The sequence below is a fragment of the Myotis brandtii genome, unplaced genomic scaffold (genome assembly GCF_000412655.1).
Source record: "Myotis brandtii unplaced genomic scaffold, ASM41265v1 scaffold182, whole genome shotgun sequence".
Taxonomy (NCBI): domain Eukaryota; kingdom Metazoa; phylum Chordata; class Mammalia; order Chiroptera; family Vespertilionidae; genus Myotis; species Myotis brandtii.
Genome location: NW_005356751.1, coordinates 1,128,330 through 1,150,803, shown reverse-complemented (window position 1 = coordinate 1,150,803; position 22,474 = coordinate 1,128,330). Strand labels below are relative to the sequence as shown.

The 22,474-nt window shown below is 49.9% G+C and overlaps 1 protein-coding gene across 1 annotated transcript in view; it reads right to left on the bottom strand.

Annotated features, from left to right (window-relative positions):
• MYO5C (myosin VC) overlaps positions 1-22,474 on the bottom strand; it is an 87,033-nt gene that overhangs the window by 35,460 nt on the left and 29,099 nt on the right. The window contains exons 9-19 of the mRNA XM_014537834.1: positions 19,839-19,945; positions 18,458-18,723; positions 14,614-14,695; positions 12,475-12,615; positions 9,475-9,600; positions 7,108-7,191; positions 5,389-5,523; positions 4,410-4,507; positions 3,473-3,559; positions 2,912-3,023; positions 2,031-2,242 (exon numbers count right to left, since the gene is read on the bottom strand). Coding sequence (XP_014393320.1) covers positions 2,031-2,242; positions 2,912-3,023; positions 3,473-3,559; positions 4,410-4,507; positions 5,389-5,523; positions 7,108-7,191; positions 9,475-9,600; positions 12,475-12,615; positions 14,614-14,695; positions 18,458-18,723; positions 19,839-19,945 — 1,450 coding nt within the window. The remainder of the gene's footprint in view (positions 1-2,030; positions 2,243-2,911; positions 3,024-3,472; positions 3,560-4,409; positions 4,508-5,388; positions 5,524-7,107; positions 7,192-9,474; positions 9,601-12,474; positions 12,616-14,613; positions 14,696-18,457; positions 18,724-19,838; positions 19,946-22,474) is intronic.

Genomic DNA, 22,474 nt, shown 5'->3' with positions numbered 1-22,474 from the left:
TGCGAGATCTTACAGAACTGCTTGGGAAGGGCTGACCTGTGAGCCAGCCCTTGATGGAAAAGGATTTCTGTAGACAGCGAAGGTTGGAAAAGCATTTCATACTGGAGGCCTAGCAGTGCTGGAATGTGCAGAAAAAGAGACTCTGTCTAAAATTGCTTGAATATGAGATACATGGAGAAAATTAGTAGTCAATAAGGTTAGAAAAACAGATGGAAACCATTTGTTATTAAAATATATATCCATATATATAAAAGCCTAAGTGACCTTTATGACCAGTCGACCGGTCACTCTGACGACACACTGACCACAGGGGGCAGATGCTCAAAACAGGAGCAAGAAAATGAGGTATGCCAGTGATGTCCCACAGCCAACCTCCTGCAGCCGGCCAACCTCCTGTGGTCCCTCCCCCCGGCTGCCTGGCCCTGATCAGCCCCAATCAGTCCTGATCACCAGCCAGGCCAAAGGACCCCACCTGAATTCGTGCACTGGGCCTCTAGTTGAAATATATATATGTATTAGACACATACTATGTGACAGCCACTGTGCTAGGTCCTAGTATGGATGTAATGGGAACCAGACAAGTATGGTCCTTGTCCTCACAGAGCTTCCATTCTTATGAATGCATCCAGGCCATAGCAAAGATTGAATGCTTGCCCGGTCAGTGTGGCTCAGTGGTTGAGCATCGACCTATGAAGCAGGAGGTCACAATTTGATTCTCAGTCAGGGCACATGCTCGGGTTGTGGGCTCAATCCCCAGTGTGGGGCATGCAGGAGGCAGCCAATCAATGATTCTCTCTCATCATTGATGTTTCTATCTCTCCCTTCCTCTCTGAAATCAATAAAAGCATATTTTAAAAAAATAAAAAAGATTGAATGCTCTTTGGCAGGAAACAGAGGCTGCTGGAGGCGTCCAGGGCAGGAGCAGGGCAGTGGCTGGATCAGGCCCTGCTTTAGGAAGATGGAGAGAAAGGCGGCAGGTGAAGGAATGTGCTCTAAGAGTGTAAGGAAGCGATGATGCAGGCCTCACCCAGGGCAGGCGCCCAGGAATGGGACGAGCGGGACAGACACAGAGGCAAGTGAAGGGTGCATGGAATAGTCAGGCCTTTGTGATTCCCGACTGGAAAGGGAGCACACACCTGGGGAAGAAGATAAGTCTAGGGTTTCCTGCCCTGGAGGCTGCTGTTGTTAACTGAACTCAGAAGCCCGGGAGGGCGAGCCTGGCTGCATGTGCATGTAAGCCGGTTGCCTGGGGCATGGGGGCTGCGATGGCAAGACCAGTTTGGGGCGGGCTGAGATGAAGGTGGTGGTGCACCAACCACATGGAGAAGCGCAGGAAGAGGTCAGGCTCAGTGACACACCTGCCTTCGCAACTATCCTAGGAGCGAGCCAGGGAGCGAGCTGGGCTACACACATGGAAGCACACAGTGCAGACTGGGAAGAAGGCCCGTCCACTGGCCAGCCCAACATGGCCTCTTGGGAGCACCTGAGGAGGGTGGGACGGGCATGGCTGGTGGGACTACCCTGCGCTCAGCCATCCCCTTGGGCTACCGCATAGCCTTGCCCGAGGGCTCTGCATGTGCTGGCAGGGCCGCCCCGTCAATCCCCTCAGGCATGCTCTGTCTCCTGTCCTCTGACGGTAGGCTGGTCAGTGGCTATTTTTGGCGTCTTTACTCAGGGGCTTCACCGAGACCAGAGTCTTCCTAGGCATTTTCAGTTCTCACAGACCAGGGGCCCAGTCCCTCCACCTGGTCTCACGGGGAATTCTGACCTCCTCCGAGACACCCTGACTGGGGCTTCCTCTCTTCTGGGTCCCGGTTGTCACCTGTCCCACATGGGGACAGCGGGCTGAGTCAGCACACCCGGCCCGGAGGGACACACCCTTCTCATCGGGAGGCTTACGGCCGCCTCAGGGACATGCACCCTGGTCCCAGGAGAAAGGTCCTTTGTCCTTGACAGGCCCCTCCCCCCTCCTGGACGTGACCAGCACAGAAAGCTGCACAACTGCACACATCTCCTTGGCTCCCACCTACCTGACGGTGTGCTGCCCCCGGAAGTACTGCTGGATGGTCAGGGCGGCTTGTCTCTCGCGGAGGAATTTTTTCCTCTGGAGCCAGCCACGGATGTGCTTTTGTATCACAACACAACCCTGCCTCAGTTTATCCAATCGGAGCTTCTCTAAATAAGCCACTTGGCCTGCTCTGAAGAAAATTTTGGTTTTACCAAACTGGTACTGATTGGAATCCTGGAAGAGAAAAATAACATAATCAAAAACAAAATATTTTCAGATTTTCTACAGTATTTGGGAAAGACGTTCAGAGATTCAAAGATGCCCAAAACATCTGTTTACGTTTTTGTTCTTTGACATAAAGCAGACAAACTCTGATCATGATCTAGAAATTTATATTTTGACTTGTTTGTCCACAAAGAGTCACAGGCACCGGGAAAGGCTTGGTTTCTGTCTTCATTTTGGCTCCTCTTTGACCCCCTTCCTGACCGTCATAACTCCTTCCCTATCCCTTTTCCATCATAACTCACTGCTTCGGCAATAATCTAAACCCACGCTGAGGGCCACGTCTGGAACCCTGGCTCGGTGACGTCTGGTGGACTGTGTAACATAAACCAGGCCCATGGAAGATCCCCAGGATGTGGGAGAACAAAGCCGGACAGGAGGACACTGGGGGAAGCCAGGGTTGGAATTTGGGTCCCTAAAGGAGACTCCTGCTGCCAGGGGAGGTGATGCCCATGAGCCTGCTGCTCTGACCTCCTTAGCACATACAGGCGTAGGGCCCATCTTCTTTCCTCTTAGCCACCATGACAATTACAGCCCAGAGACTGAGGCAGGGATGAGGAAACGCGCTTGGGAGACGCGCTTCTTGGTCTGAGCCCGCGACTCGAGGTGAGCGAGCCTGACCTGGATGAGCCTGTGTAAAACCACCTTGCAGACCTCCTTCTTATCGCCAAACGAAAGCTCTTGCTTGGTCATGAGGATACCATAGCGACTGTAGAACTCGATGTACGTCCACCTGGAAAGTCAAAGTGGATGTAAGAAGGCGTGCCAGACAGGGAGCGTGTCACCTGTCACTGCTGGTGGGGTGCAGTCTGTTCTGGGGTGATGGCCCTGACCTCTGACCCGCCTCCCTGCTGGGACACCACCTGAATCTCATGCAGAGCACACCTGTCTACACCTGGACTGTTTTATTAATGCTCAGCTCCAACAATGTCCTCTCCCCCATCCCCGCTCCCTTTCCCAGGCGCCGGGAGGCCGCGAGTGACCCTCGGCAGCAGCTGAGGTGGGGGATGGGGTGGTGGTGATGGCAACCTCCCTTCCCTTCGCCCCTCCCCCGCCCCCTGCCCGCGCTGCCTGCCTATCACCCTGTTCTGGCCCAGCACAGTGGGACACAACTTGGGAGCATCTTACGAAAGTATGTGACCAATTGGGCACTTTCTCCCGAAACAAGGACAGACCGCGTACCGGGATGGGTAGCTCTGCGCACTGATGCGAATAGTTTCCAGGACACCACAGGCTCGCAGCTGCTGGACAATTCTCTTGGAGTCAAACCTTAAAGAAGAGGATTTTACAAGGTGTTAAGCCATCATCATGGACGATCGTGCCCATGAGTAGTGCAGCAGAGCTGCCCTGACCGGGAGCCCCCAGGGAGCAGGCCGTCTGTAACCCACCGGCCACACACAGCAGACGGCTAATGAAGATTTGTTGATGTCAAGTGAAAATGGCACCTCTGTGACACAGTTCAGGGGGCTGAGGACACAGAGAACGGAGCAGGTGGTTCTGCTGTAGGCGACAGGGAGAGGGCCTTATGGGGAAACACCACTGGGCTGAGCTTCGAATGACAACAGAGTGGAAGAAATGTTCAAGCTGCCCTCATCCAAGTGCTCGTTTGATGCTTGAGTTCCCTTTACAGACACCCAGCAGGCAGGCCTCTGCCTTGGGTCTGACCCTCTGGTGACCACATCCGCCACCTCCGGGACAGCACGTCCCCTCGGCCAGCCCTCAGCTCCATCAGCTAAGAGGGACTCGAGACCTCCCACTCACAGGTCTGGAGCCCTTTCCCGGGGCCCCAGAGGAAAGTCTCATGTCTCCTGCCACGTCGGAAGGTGAAACTGTGACCCCCTCCTTCAGCCTTTCTCCTTTATACACATACAAAGTCTTTCAGAACCAGGGAACATGCTCGGGCTTTCTCAGTTGCATAAACTTCAAGTACAGACTGTTCTTTCACCTCTTGCCACTTTGCTTCATGCTGGAGATAAGGGGCCTCGGCCACAGGGCTTGTGCTAACATTATGTGCACAGGGCAGGATCGTTTTGAATCAGAAACAGTAAAGTTCAAGACAATTGTGGGCACACTCCCCAAATATTATGATGGAAACACTCTGCCGCATGAGAGCACTTACTCAAAGGGCAATTTCTCATCGTTTGGCTTGATGCAGCGAACGTAGTGGGGCGTGGTCGCATTGAGGGTCTCCATGAGCAAGGACAGAGAGCTGCGGAACTAGGAGACAGAGTCAGACAACAAATGTGCTGAAAGGGAATGCTTACATCAGCGGTTCTCAACCTGTGGGTCGAGACCCCTTTGGGGGTCGAACGACCCTTTCACAGGGGTTGCCTAAGACCATCGGAAAACACATATATAATTACATATTGTTTTTGTGATTAATCACTATGCTTTAATTATGTTCAATTTGTAACAATGAAAATACATCCTGCATATCAGATATTTACATTACGATTCATAACAGTAGCAAAATTACAGTTATGAAGTAGCAACAAAAATAATTTTATGGTTGGGGGTCACCACAACATCTTTCACAGGGGTCGCCTAAGACCATCGGAAAACACATATATAATTACATATTGTTTTTGGGGCTAATCACTATGCTTTAATTATGTTCAATTTGTAACAATGAAATTGGGGGTCACCACAACATGAGGAACTGTATTAAAGGGTCGCGGCATTAGGAAGGTTGAGAACCACTGGCTTACATCGAGGCAAAAAAAGGCCCCACCTTGGTAAGTTAGGAGGAAAAGTTAACTTCATGCTAAACATCTATTATGAAAGGTTTCAACCCGTGACTGCAGTTATCAGCGTGTCCGACTGCCCTGGATGGAACACGGCTCTGTCCCACATTCCCACACAGCAGGAAGTGTGGTAAGTCACGCTACTGTGCAAATGTGCGGTTTGCCCAGGTGTGTGTGGCCTCGGAGGTTGAGGTGCGACCACGAGGAACTACTGCTTTTCTTTGCATTTGAGTTTACGTCCCGTTGGATGAAGCGTGGTGCCATGTCCAGGCCTGCAATGTGGGTCCGCCCAGAGCCCGGCTCCCTGGGGCCTGGCTGAGCCCGTGGCCCCTCACCCTCAACCCCTCCCGGTACCTTGCTCCCCACGGTGGTCCGGAACTGCTTGTTGTTGGGCTTGATGACTTGCTTTGCAGCTTTCATCGTGATCGCTGAACCAAAAGGGGAAGGGGGAACTGGACTTTCTTGGAAAAACTTGGCGCAGAGGTGAAACTGGAAGGAGCAGAGAAGATTTCAGTGCCCAAAAATGCTCACCCACAGCCCTCAGCTGGTACAAGCCACGTAAATGACCACAACAAGCCCATCCAAACCAGTGGAGGGTCAAGTGACGGTCTTTACATCAAGTCTCAATTCCTTGAGCAATCTCCTCACTCCGGATGACCAGGAATGGGAGCAGAGATTGTCTGTACGTGGGCATCACTCAGTGTCGGGAAGGTGGAAACATGTACAAGGCCTCCCTGTGCGCCTGGAATCTCCCTCCCACCCCACATCCTCACTCCCACAGATCCAAACCCAACCCATCATTCAAGGTTTTGTTAACATATTTTTCACCCTGCCCCTTCACAATGCCTTCACTGGTGCCCAGCAGGAAAGAATTCCACATTTCTCTGAACTGTCTTAATCTTTTATTTGTACCTCTTCTAAGACACTCATTACTTTCTACCTAATCAGTTATTTCTTTAAATGTCCGTCTTCTCTCTTAGAGTGAACCTCCTATTTTTTATTTTAAATTGGACATTGATCTCCTTCAGGGCAGAATCTCTGCCTGATGCATCTGGTGTGCCCATGGAGGAGTGGGTCTGAAACCCGATTCTCCGAGAGCCTATGTGCTTTACGGGAGACTCATCGGTGCTTCAACAGGATCTGCCTCCGTCTTCCAGACTGGACCCCAGGCTAAGCTTGGGGGCGAGTAAACAACTGGCAAATTAAGTCAACTAATTTCTACACAAGATGCAGGCCATTTCTACACTGGATTCTCTACCATGAACCAGTTTCAATGACTGAAGGTGTCACGGCCAGTGATTGATTTATTGTCATTAGTGGAATTCCCCGTGCTCATCTGGGAAATGGTCAAAATACCCGAACATCAACAAAGGACTGGGATCTTTTAAAAGAAGGAAAGTAATTATGATAACCAAATCTTCACAAAAATGAAGGCTTATGAAATATCCTTTCTCTCAAATTTTAATAAAGACATGTTTAAAGAGGAAATAAAAAAAAGCCAGAAGTCACTCTTTTGGTGACACTAGTGATCACACAGAACCGTGGGTTTGAGGAGCTTCCCCACCATAGCCACTGTCCCTCCCTGTGTGGCTCTCTCTCCCTCGTGCTTGGGTTTTCCTCGCACACTCAGCACTGTTTGCCATTGCTGATCACGTGCTTAACTCTGGTGCTCCCTCCAGCATGTGAGGCAGGAACCCCATCTGCCTTGCTCACTGCTGCATCCCCAGAACTTAGGCCAGTGCTTGGCACATGGCAGGTACTGCATAAATAGTATCTGTGACTGAATGAATAAAATGTGAGCTGTGGTTCTTTAAATGGCCAGATCAGCTGTCCTTCCTCTCTATTATTTGCACATTTGATTTCTGAGTTTGCATATAGCAGAGGTTTGTATGCTTTCAGAAGCTAGACACATATTTTAATCCCAATTCTAAAATAGTTTTTTGTAAGTTCTCTCCCTTCCTCTCCACTGCAAGACACACACACACACACACACACACACTCACACTTCGTACTCTTTCCTGACACGCATCTGCATAATGCAGAACATTAATTACCCCTCGGGACTTGACAAACCTTGCTTGCTCTCAGGATTTCAACCAGCATGTCATAGACGGTGTCTCTGTTCTTTTCAAGGAAACCTTCGCATTTATACTCAACCTATGCAGATAAAGGAATTCATTATTTCCAAAAAGACAACAGCAGACAGCACCTAAGTACCAGAAGTTTCTCTTCTTTTTAAAGAAAGAGCAACGAAGGGGCTCTAAAGGCAACCTTCCCACAAAGAGATTCGGCTTCTGTTGACCACAGCCACCCCAACAGATGAAGCTTAGAAAGCTGGGAACATGTCACGGACGGAAGAGGCCGGCTGCCCACTGCCCGGATTTCCCACTGGCCGCTGATCACTGTCCTCTCACCTGTCCATTCCCTCTGGCCACACTGACCATTCTCTGCAGTGTGGGCGGTTAATACACATGAAGGTCTAACAAGACCTGGACCGGGGCTCACTTGGCCTTAGAAGCCACCGGGGAGAGGAAACAGTTCAGTGGTGTCCTTTGGGTTCAAACAGAAATGTTTTCCTAAATCAGCATTAATGGGGCAGAAAGGAAAGAACCTGACCACCTGACCACAGAGCTTCCCAGAGCCAGCAAAGCTCTTAGAGTCGGGGTGAGAGTGGGTGAGTGTTTGCACTGCTTGAATCGGGCTTAGAAAAGCTCTCCAGCAGCCCTTCCAGATTCACGAGATTTCAGGAATCTGCTTCTGAGTTATATATTTTCATATGTGACATATATCCTTCGTAAATTAAAAAAAAATGTTTGAGAATAAAATATTAACTATGAGGAAACAGGCTTTCGGTGCTGGGACCTCGAGGCAGAGCGGGTGTTCAGCGACCCCCGAACAAGGACTCTGCTTGTCTCTCTGGGTGAGGAGGGGTCCTCACTGGGATCACTGACTATAAACACTCCCTTGTGAATGAAGTACTTGGATTCTTGTATAAATGCTTCCAGCTGGTGGTGTGAGCCACACGTTGAAATGAGCAAAGCTGTGACAAATGTAGAGCCTTTTCGATGGGGGAGACCATCTGTGGGGAAGGTCACAGAGAGCTGCGTGCCTCTGGGGGGGTCAGGGGACCCAGGGAAGATGTGCCGTCTTGTTGCGTCTAAGCATAGCTGCCTCACTTTCTAAATGACTATGTCCTCGGCTTCCTGAATTGAGAGCTAAGCTGACCTTACAGTGTGTGTGTTTTTCCCACCAATCCGCAGCCCACTCGAGTTACTGCCTCAATTCTTTTACGAGGCATTTCTTGGAAGTGCCAGGTGAGAGCATGAGATGAACAGAAACTGTGTGTTATAAAGAGGGCCTCCTGAGATAAATCCCAGGGGTGCTTTGCATGAAGTCCGATCCTTCCTTTCTTTCCCCCTTGGGGACCCCAAATAGGAAATTATAAAGGACACCTCGAAAACGTAAGTATAACTTGTTATATCATCATCCATCTCACTTGCCTCTCTTCAGGAACCAAATCTGAGAAGCCCTAAGCCTAAAAGGCTATCACATTTAACAGTACTCCTCTAGCCCAGAATTGCTACCACTTTCCAGCCTCCTGTCCCTCCCAGGCCCTCGGTCACTCGCACGGCCAGCACAGGCTGACCCACAGCACCAGCCGCTGTGACAGGCAAGCACAGCCCGTTCCCAGCATCCCCAGGGCTGGCCAGGCCTCGAGCGTGACACCCACTGAGGAGAGGAGCTTCCCTGGGAAAGGAAAACAAGGTGAGAAGGCACGTTTACGGCAGGTGGTGATGGCGATTTGTCTTTCCCCCTTCGTTAGGGAGGGGCGAAAGTAGGTTTGCAGTTGACTGTAGGGAAAATAACACAATAATTAATAAATAATAATATAAGTTGTTTGGGTACTCACAACTGTAAACCTACTTTTACCCCACCCTGTATTTTCTAAGCTTTCTGCCATGTGATTTTTACAAAATAATTTTCTCTTTTAATAGAGTAACATTTGTTTCATTAAAAATAGGAGGTTTATCAAGAAAATAAAGATCACCTAGGAAACCCACCATCTTCGCCAACCTATGTCACCCATATAATAAATACATTACAACTTAGTAACAAAGGAAAACCTCAAAAAAAGGCATAGCTTTTGTTACAAGAAACAATTACTCTGTCCTGATTATAACAATTTCACTGAGAAAATAAAATGACAAGAGGTTGATGAATTCACAGTAAATCCTAACGCAGAAATGGGGTCCACCGGCAATATGTTTATCTCTAAAGCAGTACAACAGGAAGGCATGCGTTCTGTGATAAAGACAAATGAAGAATTGTTGCATATACTCATGTCCCATGAGTTGGATCCGACCTGAGAAGTCCCTGGCCAGCCTCCCCCACGGGAAGCAGCTCTGGCTCCCCACACAGCGCCCTCCCAGATCACTGTACCTTATCAGCAAAGTGCTGGATGATAAAGGATGCATTTGACATTCTGGGCTTTTCAAACAAAGAGTTCTTGTTGACAAAATTATTATACAGCTTTTGAAGCCAGTTTTCATCAGTTCCATGTGGCAACTGGAAGAGGAAGCAAACCAAATATCAAGTAAAGAAAATAGAGAGGAAGGTTGAGTAGAGGCAAGGAAAAGTGCTCATTTTTTAAAAATAATTTTTTTATTTTTCAATTACAGTTGATATACAATATTATATTAGTTTCAGGAGTATAACCCAGTGAGTGGACATTATATAACTTCCTAAGTGATCACCCTGATGAATCTAGTATCCATCTGACATCATACATAGTTATTACAGTATTACTGACTATACTCCTTATGCTGTACTTTATATCCCTGTGACTATTCTGTAAGTACTAATTTGTATTTTTTAAATCCTCACCCGAGGACAAGTTTTTATTGATTTTTAGAGACAGAGAGAAAGGGGTGGGAAGAGGGAGCGAGGGAGAGAGAGAGAGAGAGAGAGAGAGAGAAACATCGATCAGTTGCCTCCTGAATGTGCCCCAACCGGGGATTGAACCCACAACCTAGGTGTGTACCCTGACTAGGAATGGAACCTGCAACCTTTTGGTATATGGGATGACATTCCAATCAAATGAGACCTTTATCCCTTTCACCCTGTCCCCCAACCCTCCTCCCCTCTGGCAACCACTAGTTCTCTCTTTGTGTCTATGAGTCTATTTCTATTTTGTTTGTTTGTTTTGTTCTTTAGATTCCATATATCAGCAAAATCATATATTTGTCTTTCTGTGACCGACTTACTTCACTGAGCATAATAACCTCTAGGTCCATCCATGCTGTGACAAATAATTAATATTTCATCTCTTTCTATGGAAAAGCACTTATTCTGAGAAACCAAGACACATGGGGCCTTAGGAGTGAAGGGCTCTTGATCCACAGCTCCTTTTCAAAAAGCAACACTAGCCCTGGCCGGGTGGTTCAGTGGGTGGGAGGGTTGTCTGGTACACCAAAAGGTGGTGGGTTCAATTCCCAGTCAGGTCACATGCCTAGGTTTCCAGTTCAATCCTTGGTTGGAACACGACAGGAGGCAACTGATTGACGTTTCTCTCTCTCTCTCTCTGAAGTCAATTAAAAAATCATAACCTCGGGTGAGGATAAAGTAAATAAATGCTTTTATAAAAAAGCAACTCCTGCCCAAACCGGTTTGGCTCAATGGATAGAGTGTCGGCCTGTGGACTCAAGGGTCCCGGGTTCGATTCTGGTCAAGGGCATGTACCTTGGTTGTGGGCACATACCCAGTAGGGAGTGTGCAGGAGGCAGCTGATGGATGTGTCTCTCTCATCGATGTTTCTAACTCTCTATCCCTCTCCCTTCCTCTCTGTAAAAAATCAATAAAGTATATTTTAAAAAAAAAGCAACTCTAGGCATAAATCTGTCCTTGATCTGAACAATCTTCAGAGCGATATTTAAATGGCCATATCAATGCCCTTTTAGAACAAAATGTTATAAACTACAAGGAAATGGTCATATAATAACTTAAGAATGAAGAATTTTACTTCTGTAAAATGGGCAGTATTTTTATATTTTTCTCCAAAGAAGTCCAAAGGTTCAGGGAAAAGTAGCACTGGTTCCATTACGTGCACAAGACTTTATTCTCAGGTTTATGGGGAAAGACTGGCACTTAAATGTAGTTCCCCTCCCCCCTGGAGAAGTTTTTCTTTTGTTTCACTGCCTAATGAATCACTACCTCCTTGCACTAAGATCTTACCTCCTCAAACTAAGCTAGCTGCAAAACTTGTTCTTGCTACTAGTGATTTTAAAGCTCTCGAGTATATTCAGCCTGAGCGCTGTGAATCTAATACCTTATTATGTTCAAACTAGAGGCCCGGTGCATGAATTCGTGCACAGGTGGGGTCCAGCTTGCCCGCCCTGATCAGGCCAGCCAGCTGAGGGGGAAGGGACGCGGGAGGTTGGCTGGCCGGCCCTGCCCCCGATTGGGGGGAGGGCTGATCGGGGACTGGGACAGCTGGGGAGGGGGAGAGGCCCCGGGCGGTTGGCGGGCCCTGCCCCCTGGTTGAACTTCAGTCAAACTCCAGGTCGAGGGGACAGTTTGCATATTACCCTTTTATTATATAGGATGACTCCTGTATACTGCTTTGTGACACTGGTCACCTAGGGCTATCTGTGATTTTCTAGAGACCACCTTATCCTCTGTCCCCTGCCCCAAGTAGATCATTCCAGAGTGCTTGGCACTGATACTGGCCCTTTAATCTTATATCGCTGCAGGTACTAAAGCACAGGGCACCAGAACAGATGATCTGTGAGAAGAACCATGGGGCTGAGAATTCTAGGGAGAAAACGCCAGTAAGTCCTCAACATTATAATCTTTTTTTGGTACAAATAAATATCTGAAAAAGAAACAGAACTTATGTTTGAACATCAGAACACCACCTTTAAACCAAAAAAATGACTAGTGTCCTGGGGATTATTTGTTCCTGTGGCCCCATGAAGGGCATTGTGAGGCTGACTCACCACAAAGTTGCTCCTCCCAGGGGGAACTAAGAAGAGGAGAACTCCTAGGGACCTCTTCTCCCAAGTGCATGGCATTGATTTTTCAGCCACACCCCGCGATGGGTGAGTCACAGAATCAAGAACTCACTTCTTGTTAGTCATTAACAATGGGCCCGGGGTCACTTGCTACATCCATGTGCACACACCTAGGGACAGCCACAAAGGGCACCTCCTTGCTGGAGGTGACCTAAGAGGTTGTGCATGTTACCCAAGGGTGGGCCCCACACACTGAGGTGGGAGGCTCACCTGGCCGTCGTGGGCTCCTGCTGTGGACACTGCCCAGCATTAATATACAACCAACTGGGTAGCACATCAAGAATTTACATGTACGTTTTTTAAAAATCCACTTTACAATATGCTCATCTGTTACTACTCACAAATTGGGGAAAAAATTTTTTTAAGTTACCAAGCATTCTTCATCCAGCAACTCCAAAATGCCCATTTTTGCTTCAATCAGGTCAATAACTGATTGATTGTCATAAAAATCGATCAGAGTCCAAGGGATATCTTCCTTCATATATTCTTCTTGTTCAAGTTTGAAGACATGCTGGGAAGAATCCAGAAGTTAATGTGGAGTAAAACAGAACACTGAGGTGTGCTTCTGAAGAGTAGGGTGTAAGCATTTGGAAGATGGAGATACAGGACAGATTTTCAATGTCTGTCAAGGACCCAGAGGTGCAGGCTACACCCCTTATCCATGACCAATGCCACTGAATTCCTATTGCAGGTTTAGACTTCACTCCCCCACCCCGTCTGGGTGGGTGCTCACATCCATCCCATCACCTCCAGCACCGATGGCACTCAGGGTGGTCCCGGGGCCTCCCTGCTCTCGCGCTGCTGCTCTCCAGGATGGAGCCAGCCTGCCGAGAATGCTGGCTGTGGGCCAGTGTGAGGAGCCAGCCACTAGCAGAGCTTCGTTCACTACTTGTGAGGGTACCAGGGGGCTTCCCAGAGCCTGGCTCAGGCTTTTCCTGGCTGCAGGCGGCAGGGGTCGGGGCTGTGAGGAGAGAGTCTCCCACAGAAGCATCCAGTGGGAGGAGCTCTGAAGCACAGTAGGTGGTTGAGAACCAGCCAGAGAGAGAGCACAGCAGCGAAGGGGGGCGATGGGAAAGCACAGTAGGATGAGGGTGGGTGGGTGCAAGCCCCCATGTGGCCTTTTCCTAGGGGCAGTGAGGACCCAGGAAGGGGAGGGGATGAGTGAGGGAGGGTCAGGACGAGACCTGGTAGTTCAGCTTGGGGTGGGGGCAGGACTGGAGGCAGAGAGGCCCGTCAGGACTCAGTTCTGCTGTGGCCGGACACTCGGGAGGTGACCTGGAGGACTCTGGGGGAGGAAGATGACCAAGAGCCACAGTTAGGACAAACATTAGGCCAGGACACTGTGTCAATGATAGTGGTTTAACCACAAAAGTAAGCAGGGAGGGTACGGAGGCCAAGAGGGGAAGGCGGTGGGTTCCCTCTGTCACTGCTGAGCTCCCTGAGGCCACCCGGTGCGGGGGCCCAGCAGCAGCCAGATTCATGGGACAGGAGCTAGGAGACAGTCCTCACTAGGGCTTTAGTGCTGATATTTTAAGGCATTACCCCTCCCAGGAGGCTCTGCACATTGACAGAGGACTCGAAAGAAAGGAGGTGGAGAAGAACAGGAGGAAAACACAGTTGCAGCCTCTGCTATGCTATTTCCAGGAGGTGTCTTGCATATGCGTTATTTTAAGTTGTGTTGGGGAGAGGGAAGATCTGCAGATTTATATTTTAGTTATACTGCATATCTACGTGGAATAAAGCTTGGCTGTGGTCATTAAATGCGAAACACAGGAATCCTTGAGAATGCTAATAAAATAGAAATTTGCAATAGGGTAACATGTAATGCTTACACGTGGATTAATTCTGGGGTAAGGAAAAGGAAAGAAAAGAAACACTTACTGAATCTGATTCAACATTAGGTCTTCTCAACAACATTAGGTGGGTGCTACTGAACCATTTTTAAAGTGAGGAAAGAGTCTCAGAGAGCCCGAGGTCCCAGAGGAAGCAGGTGGGAGAGCTGAGACTCAAACCAGTTCAGTTTGGGGAAAAGTCCGTGCTCTCCAGGATGTCATTCTGTATTTTCTTCGGGGTTGTGTGGGAGAAGACGACTTTGAAAAGACAAGCAGGAGAGTTCACCAGGTGAAGATGGAGGGGTGGGGAAAGGACGGGAACAGCAGGTGGGTGACAGCAGACAGAGCAGCAGATGCAAAGATGCAGCGTTTTTGCAAGGACGGGGGGCCTTCAGGAAGCTAACAAGACCACTTGGTCTGGCTGCACATCGGGGTCTGTACCCGAGAATGACAGATGAGGAACTGGAACTGAAGAGCAGGCAGGTGGCTCCAGAAAGATAAAACTGTAAGGTGGGAAGGTGTGATTTCAAACATGGCCACAAGGTGGTGCAGTGACCCAGCGTGCGGCTCCTTTACTAATCACAACTGGCAGAGGGAAGAAGCCTGGTTTGCCTCCTTCCAGATTCCCTGCGCTCAGCGCCAAGAATGAGTTTCAAGAAGGGAGAAAAGTCACCTACCAGGTTAAACTGCTGTTGCAGTTTTTCATTAGCGTAATTGATGCAAAACTGTTCGAAGCTGTTCACATCAAAGGTTTCAAAGCTGAAATGCAGTTAAAATGTAAATGTAAAGTTAAAATGTAACTTAGCGGACATATACATCATTTATTGGTCAGTATTTTTTGGACAAAGTTCATAGCTGAAAAGTTAGCTGTGCTTTCTGAAAGTTTTAAATATACCTGAATGCTTGACAGTCAATCTACAGCATAAATCAGCTTTTCCCAGGTTGCCTCAGAAGGAATGGTATGTACAAAACACCCACCCTGAGGCAGGCACTAAATCAGGCCCCTCACAATATCATGTATCATTTCATTCACAGCCATACTGTTATCATCACTTTGTAGATGAGGAAATAAGGCTCCGAGAGGTTCGGAAACTTGCCTAAGGTCACACAGCGATGTCAGACTGCTGTGAGCCTGCCGGGCTAGAACACTGATGCTTGCGGTAAAAAAGCAATGCTCTTTCCTACTCCCTACTCGCTGCCAGTTGGAGGGAGAGGCAGCACATTCTGCCCCCGCCAGGGTGCTTTCCCAGTTCTTGGAAGAAAAGGGCAAGGTCGTTTAACACTATAGCCCAGCAGGCCCATCAGGTCTGTGACAGACATGCCTGCCTCCATCCTCAGACTTTCAGCGCTGTCTCTGGCGCTGCCCTGAAGTTGCCCACTCGTGGGCTGGCAGGAGGTGGGCAGGTGACAGAGAGGGGAAGCGGGCCGGAGAGCGGCCAGTAAGCTGTGCGGGGCCGTGGCAAACAGGATTATCCAACGGGGCAGCTGCTACCTGGTACTCAGCTCCCGCCAGCTGTGGCCATGGATGAATGCAGGTCAGGATGCTAGATCACCTGATTCTCCAGAAAAGCCAGAAATCTGGACGTTTATGTGAATTATCCCATGTTATTGGCTGAACAAAACTCATGCATGAAATTCCCCACCCAGCCAGGGGAACGCTTCTGCCAGGAGGAAGTTCCCTGGTGCTTAGGCATCAGCATAGGTACACATCACTTCCGCCCAAACACCACCCTAGGTGGAGGGCTACAGCGACCCCACGGTCACACGTGAGGGTCAGAGGAGACGGTGACCATCGCGGAGAAGGCAGCCAGCAAATGTGCCAGACATGCAATTTGACGCCAGCTCTTGGTGCCTCCAAAGCTGTGGTTCTTCACTTCTCTATCCCCTGGGGTCCTGCCGTCGCCAACATGGATCCCCTGGGAGTGTCACTCGACAGCCAGCTTGGCTCAGTTTAGACTTGCTGGGCAGTTGAAGGGCCTCGACTTTCTCTAAACAGCTCCAGGCTGACTTGGAGCAGGAGCCGAACCCACACAGCCCCATTCCACATGCACGGGGGTAGGGGGGGGGCGGGTGCTGAGGCTGGACACTGTGGACAGGCCGGGGCTGGTTGGGGAAGGGTCAAAAGGGCCTCACTGTGCTCCACAGCGCACGGCCAAGGCCAGAGGCAGGGCTTTCTAGAGCAGGAACGGAATGTCACTCATCAGTGATTATTTCCCTGCCCTCTTGCCCACCTTCCCCAGAGCTAAAGTTCACAACCCAACGGAAAGAACTAAACCTATGACTCAAAAGGCCAGAAGCTCACTGGCGATGACAACACCTCACATTTGAACGATGCTGATGGTTCTGAAGATAGCTTTACCAATTCTTCTGTTTGATCTTCATCATACCCTGCGACAGAGGCCCCATTCTACTGATGCAGAAGCTGAGGTTCGGAGAGGCTCTGTGGCTTTCTCAGGGCCACAGGTCCTGTACGCTGCAGTGTGCACTCCCAGGGGTCTGACCTCCCAGCCCAGGCCTTCACAGCTCTGGGGCCGGAGAACACAAACACCACAGGCCGGGGGACCCCAAGCCCTCATGTCATTCCCAGCTGCACCTCCGAGCTCACAGCTTCATCTTTAAAGGCTCTGAGTGAGGAAGCACTGCCTATGAGGCTGCCTCATTTCTAGGCCAAACTGAGCTCAGTTCTCTCCAAAGTTTCAGGGTGCGCACGGAACAGGGCTCACTAGACATGCGCATCCTGGAGAAGGCATGAAAGGACTCGCCTAGGCAATAGCATCGTTACTTAAAAAGGGGTGCTTATTCTCTTGGAGGGGTACCATTTATTTGGAGGGGTACCATTTTGGAGGGGTGGCGGCAAGCATGTTACTTTTATACTTTTTGAAGAGGAATTTAATTTTAAAATTTAATACATACTCTATGAAGTTCTTGTGAATTTATAATTATTCCTGTCTCAGGTTTGCACACTTAGCCAAAAAATTCAGATTCCTGGATCTGACTCTGGGCTACATGCCATTCTCCTCACTTAACTGCTCCTCCCACTCAGCTGCCTCCTCTCTCCCCATCCCCAGCTAACCTCCCACACATTCCTTTCAAAGAATCATCCCCACCTAATTACCTACCTGCCCACTCCACTAAAATTTACATCCCAAAAGGGCAGGGGCCATGTGTCTATGCTGTTCACTGATCACACCCAACACGGGGCCTGGCACATAGATATTTGTTGGATGAATGAAATAATATATTCTTATAATAAAGGCCTATTTATTTTTAAGGCATTTTTAAAAACACAGAAAACAACAGAGAATAATACAACAATCACCTGTTTCCACCACAAAGAGACTATTGTTTGGCAGGACTGTTCCCTTTTACAAGTCTACTTACATCCTTACCAGCTGCTCACATACCTTTTTTAGCACAAGGAAAGGTAAATAATTTACTAGAGATCCCCGCAATGTCTCAGTATTTTATAACTGTTGACATGTACTATTAATTGGTAGTCATTGTATTAGTTGAGTCTAAGTTAAACAAAGTAACTCCCTTGAGGCACCCTCTTTGCCTGGGGTCAGTGTGCCGCCCTGCCCACCCCTCCCCAGGTGGGGAGGCCCAGACCCGCTCTCCCCTCTGCATGGGGAGGGGACTGGGCTGCTTTTCACAGACCTGGGCGACTGACCGCTCCCAGTCTGGGCGGAACACTGTGGTGCCTTTCGTGGCACAAGCTGCCCCTTGTCCCGGAGAGAAGCCAGGGTTGGTCTGGGAGGGGAGGGCTTGGGCATGGAAGGCCAGGTGCCAACAAATAAAGCCGGAATGTGATAGCCCCTCGAGCCCACCTCCACACGGGCCTGGCCGCACACGCCCTCTGGGTGTCTGTGAGCATCGTTCGTGGGCGTCTGGCCTGGGATTTAGGAAAGCATGATGGGGCAAAGAGAAGGAAGAAGAACAGAACTCCAACGTGAGGACTCCTGGGGAAGGGCTGGGGCAAATGCAATACCCGCATTATACGGGAAAGGATGAGGACTTAGGTGTGGGAGGCAGGTTGGTGAGAGGCCTTGGTTTGAGTCCTCCTCCGGCCTGTGGGCCTGGGCGAGGGCAGGACCTCTGGGACGTCATTCCCAGTGAAACGGAAAAGGGACATGGGGTCCACACCTCGCGGGGTCTCTATCAGGAGACAGAAGTGGGCCAGGGCCTCCCATGGTGCTGGGTCCTCCCCCAGCCTCGTAGCCTCACTGCTCCACCCTAACAGGGGAGAGTCTCAGGGCTGAGTGAGGGTAGGTGAGCAGCGCATGGAAACCACCCGGCATGGTCGCTGGCCACAGTGAGCTCTCGAGGGGCCGTTGTTAACTTAGCATTTACTAACACACTAAATAAGACACTGTCGCCCAGGAGACTGGACTTAACATTCATATGTGCAAAAACCGAGGACACCATCTCTCTGATCACATGGAACACAGAGGAGAAACCAGAACCGAATGATCTAAGGATAACGGGCATTCGACATTCAAACGGGGAAAGATAGGCTCTTACCCATAAATGTCCAAAACACCAATAAAAGTGTGCTGCTTGCCTGAAAACTGCAACGCTTGGTTAATTCTCTCCACAATGAAGTCAAACAGGTGAGCATAGACCTTCTTGGCCAGCGCGTCCCTGGCGTTGGCGGCCTGGGGCCTGGTCATGGGCTTCACCACCGTCTCCGAGGTCGTGATGATTTTGCGATTGCACAGCCACTGAGCAACGCTGCCACACTCCAGGCCCAGGAGCTCGCAGAACACCTGCAGGTGACTGTCATCCGCCTTTGAAAACAAACACGGCCCCATCAGGGCCGTCAGCCACCAAAGCCAGCACGGCCCCCCGCCAGGGCCCCAGGCCCCCACTTAGCCTGCATGAGAGGAGGACGAGCTGGTGTGAGAAAGGCCAGGACTCAGCGACACGGCCAGGCCTGGGCGTGAAGCGGGAGGGCCCAGCGGCAGGAGCCTGCCCCTTGCCCCTGGCAGGACACTGCTGCCATCTGCATTCGTAGACGTGCTTTTCACTAGTGCTCTTTTCTTCCTTGTGCAGACATTAATGAGAATAACTACACACAGGCCCTCTACCAATCATCACTCATATTTGTCACAGAAGACACACACATAAGCTTACCTAGTGTCCATTAATAAAGCAATCTGTCACAGAACTTACACGGTAAGAGTAGGAGGTGTCCTTTTTGCTTACAACTGTCCCGTGCCCTTTAGGCCCTACATAACCTGCACCCCTCAGCCCCCCATTTTCTAGCCTCACCTTCCACCTCTCCTTTCACTCACTCCTCTTTGGATATACTGACTTTTTTTGCTATTTCTGAAATTACACCTCCTTGCCCCAGACACAGGCAGAGTTCACGTCCTTGTGTGGAGGCCTCTGCCCACTGCTGCCGTGTCAGAAAGAAAGGAGGAGGATTCGGGTATGAGGTGCCCTTTCACAGAGAAATTTTCTGAAGGCCCTGCTCCTCTCAACCCTGCTCTGCCTCATTTTCCTTTTGAACAGCCATCAGCAGCTGCCAGAGCCTGTGATTGTTTATAGTGTCTCCTCTCCTCTGATTAAAAGCTCCTCGAGGGGACCTTGCTTTGTGTTGGTCACTGCTGTTTCTCCGGAGCCTACAACAGTGCCTGGCACGTAGCCGTGCTAGTCAAATTTGTTGAATAAAAGAAAAATACATAGAAAATGCATTCCCTCCTCCTCTTCTGTTGCAAGAGAAAGAAGCTTTACTCTTTGAAGACAACCCATGGGAACCCTTGCTTTCCTCTTCCTATTAAGCTGGCCTCCCCAGTTGGTCCAATGTGCCTGGTGCTAAAAAGCAAAAGCAGGGGAAACCTGAGATGTTCAACCGATGACCCTCGAAACACAGGCAGGGTGGAACAAGCAAGCCGCTTACACTGACTGCGGACTTCTCGTTGCCCACTGCTGTGATCTGCACGTTGCCCAGGTGCAGGATAGCTGCCAGGATCTTAAAAACATCCATCTGAAAATCCTCCTGGAAACCTGAAGACAAAAATGTTCCCAAATTAGGGCTCTTCCTAAGCCTTAGGAGTATCCCAATTAAGTTAATAACAATGTACCTACCTATATAGTTTAAGTTTAAAAAATTTGGCTCTCAAAAGAAATTTCAATCATTGTACTGTTGATATTTGGCTCTGTTGACTAATGAGTTTGCCGACCACGGCTCTAGGACCGCTGGTGCCCAGAGCTGGACAGGGAGCATGAAGTGGACCCCAGGTGAACCTGGCTCACTCTTCTCCCCAGTTGGACTTGTGCAAACGCACAGTGTGAACTCTGCAACCCGCTAGGTCCCCCTCAGCCGAGGCTGCTGGAAGTTCCACACAAATTAATACCCAGGTAACCATTTCGTGCCAGGTGCCCGGGAGAATCGGCTCTCGTTTATTCTGTGATGTACTTGCTTTATCTTTAATGTGCATTTTTCTTTTTTGTTCACAAGCTGCCTGAATTATTTTTCTGGTGGGGTCTGGATGTATTTCACTTGCCCCAGGGTGCTGACCTGGGCGGACCACGGCATGGGCGGTCATGTCCTCTGGCCTCTGGTTGGGTTTGACCAGTGAGGGCTGTGGGGAGGAGGTCAAAGAGGAGGAGGAGAGAGGGGCTGATCTGCTCGCTCGTCTCTTTTCTGGTAACATCGTCCCAAGCTGACTATGTTGCCAACTGACGTAAGGTCACTGCTCCTGGTCCAGCACTGACTTTCCCAACCCTCCTTTCCAGCTCCAGTAACACCCCTGGGCCTGAGCGGGAAGGTGCAGCGAACAGCTCTGCTGCTGCACTGGGTGCCCACTGCCCCTCTTGCCCCTGAAGCCCTACCCGCTCCGCCGGCCTGAGTTAGATTTCAGTGCGAAGCACAATGGTCCGGTCCCCTGGGCCCGAGTCCTGTCCGGGTCTGACTGTGTCCAGGGTGTTCTCTGTGGGAGCTCTAACCGGCCAGGCGAGGATCAAAGGACGGGGTTCAATGAGCACGGACAAATCAACCAACAACTAGCAATCACATTTAAAGGAGGGTGACGTGCCCGAGAGCGAGTGCGTTATAAGCCTGCATAAGATTCAAGTTAGGCAACCTGCCCTGGAGGAGGGCTCCGCCTAAGACAGCTAACACTGCGGCAGGGATAGGAGAACAGAGCCAGTGGGACAGGCAGTATAAAGAAGGTGCAGTGTTCGCCTTGCTAGGAGACAGAGCTCTCCAACATGACGTCTCTGTGCTGGGCAGCTCAGGAGCTACGGCCACATGTGTTACGAGCAGCTGAAACACACCCAGTGAAGCTGAGGGTCTCAATTTCATTTCACTCTAATTAAAGTACTTGTGGCTGGTGGCTACTGTGTTGGAGGACATCAGTTTAGAGACCATGAAACCAACTCACAGCATGATCTCCTTGGCTGCAGGGTCACAGGATGATGGCCATCTTGAAGTTACGGGGTCATCTGGTCCCACGCACGAATCTAGAGTCAATCACATTCCCCTTTGCCTGGCCCTGGGTGGTCAGGGGACTTCTGTGTTTGGACACACAGGGTGAAGCGAGATGGCTTCATGAACTCCCTGGGTCTTTCCCCATATTGCAAGAAAACTCTCATCTAGGTCAAGGGTCAGTCACTGTTTTCTTGGTAGGCTTTGCAGGCAGTGCCGCTGATGTCATCATTACTCACCTGCCACCATAGCGTGAAAATAGCCACAGACCATACTTACACCAATGAGTGTGTCTGGGTCCCAATAAAAACTGTATTTACAAAAATTGGATGCCATCTGCCGACCTTTGGTCTAGGATATTTTTAGTGATTCATGCAGTGAGGTCATGCTTTCATTAAATGTGTACTGACCTCTGGCACAGCATGGCACAGTTCATAAACCATTTTAGACATGATCTCTTCATCTCACAACATCACTCACAGCTACTGTGGTGGCTACTCCAATGGCCCCAGTGCCCCCTCCTAGCGTTCGTGCCTGCGTGGCTCCCTCCACGAGTCCTGGTCTGAGCTGGCCTATGGCTGGCTGTGAGCATTAGCATGTGGCAGTAGTGAGACCACATTACCTCTGAGGATAGTTCATAAAAAGCCTGGAAGAGTCCACCTGAGCCTGTTGGAACCAGCTCTGGGAGAAGGTAGCCACACGCGTGCAGTCCCTTCACTGTGAGACTAGCAGCTGGGACATCCACGTGGAGAGACAGACGCCACCCAGCCCCCCGTGGTTGCAGGTGACCCGGCTCACAGAGGATCCAGGCCCTGCCACCATCACATGACAGTCCTACGTGAGACGTGCCCAGTTGAGCCCAGTCCACCCAGAATCACAAGAGATAATAAACTGTCATTGTAAGCCACTAATATTTGGGGAACAGCAATAGATAATTGGAACAACTAAATATTGTCATTATTCTTCCAGGTTACAGATGGGAAACTGATGCCCAGAGATAATAATGGACCTGCACGAGGTCAAGGACCTATGTTATGACACATGAAAAACTGGAGCACGCCCTGGCCAGTGTGGCTCAGTTGGTTGGAGCATCATCCCATACTCTA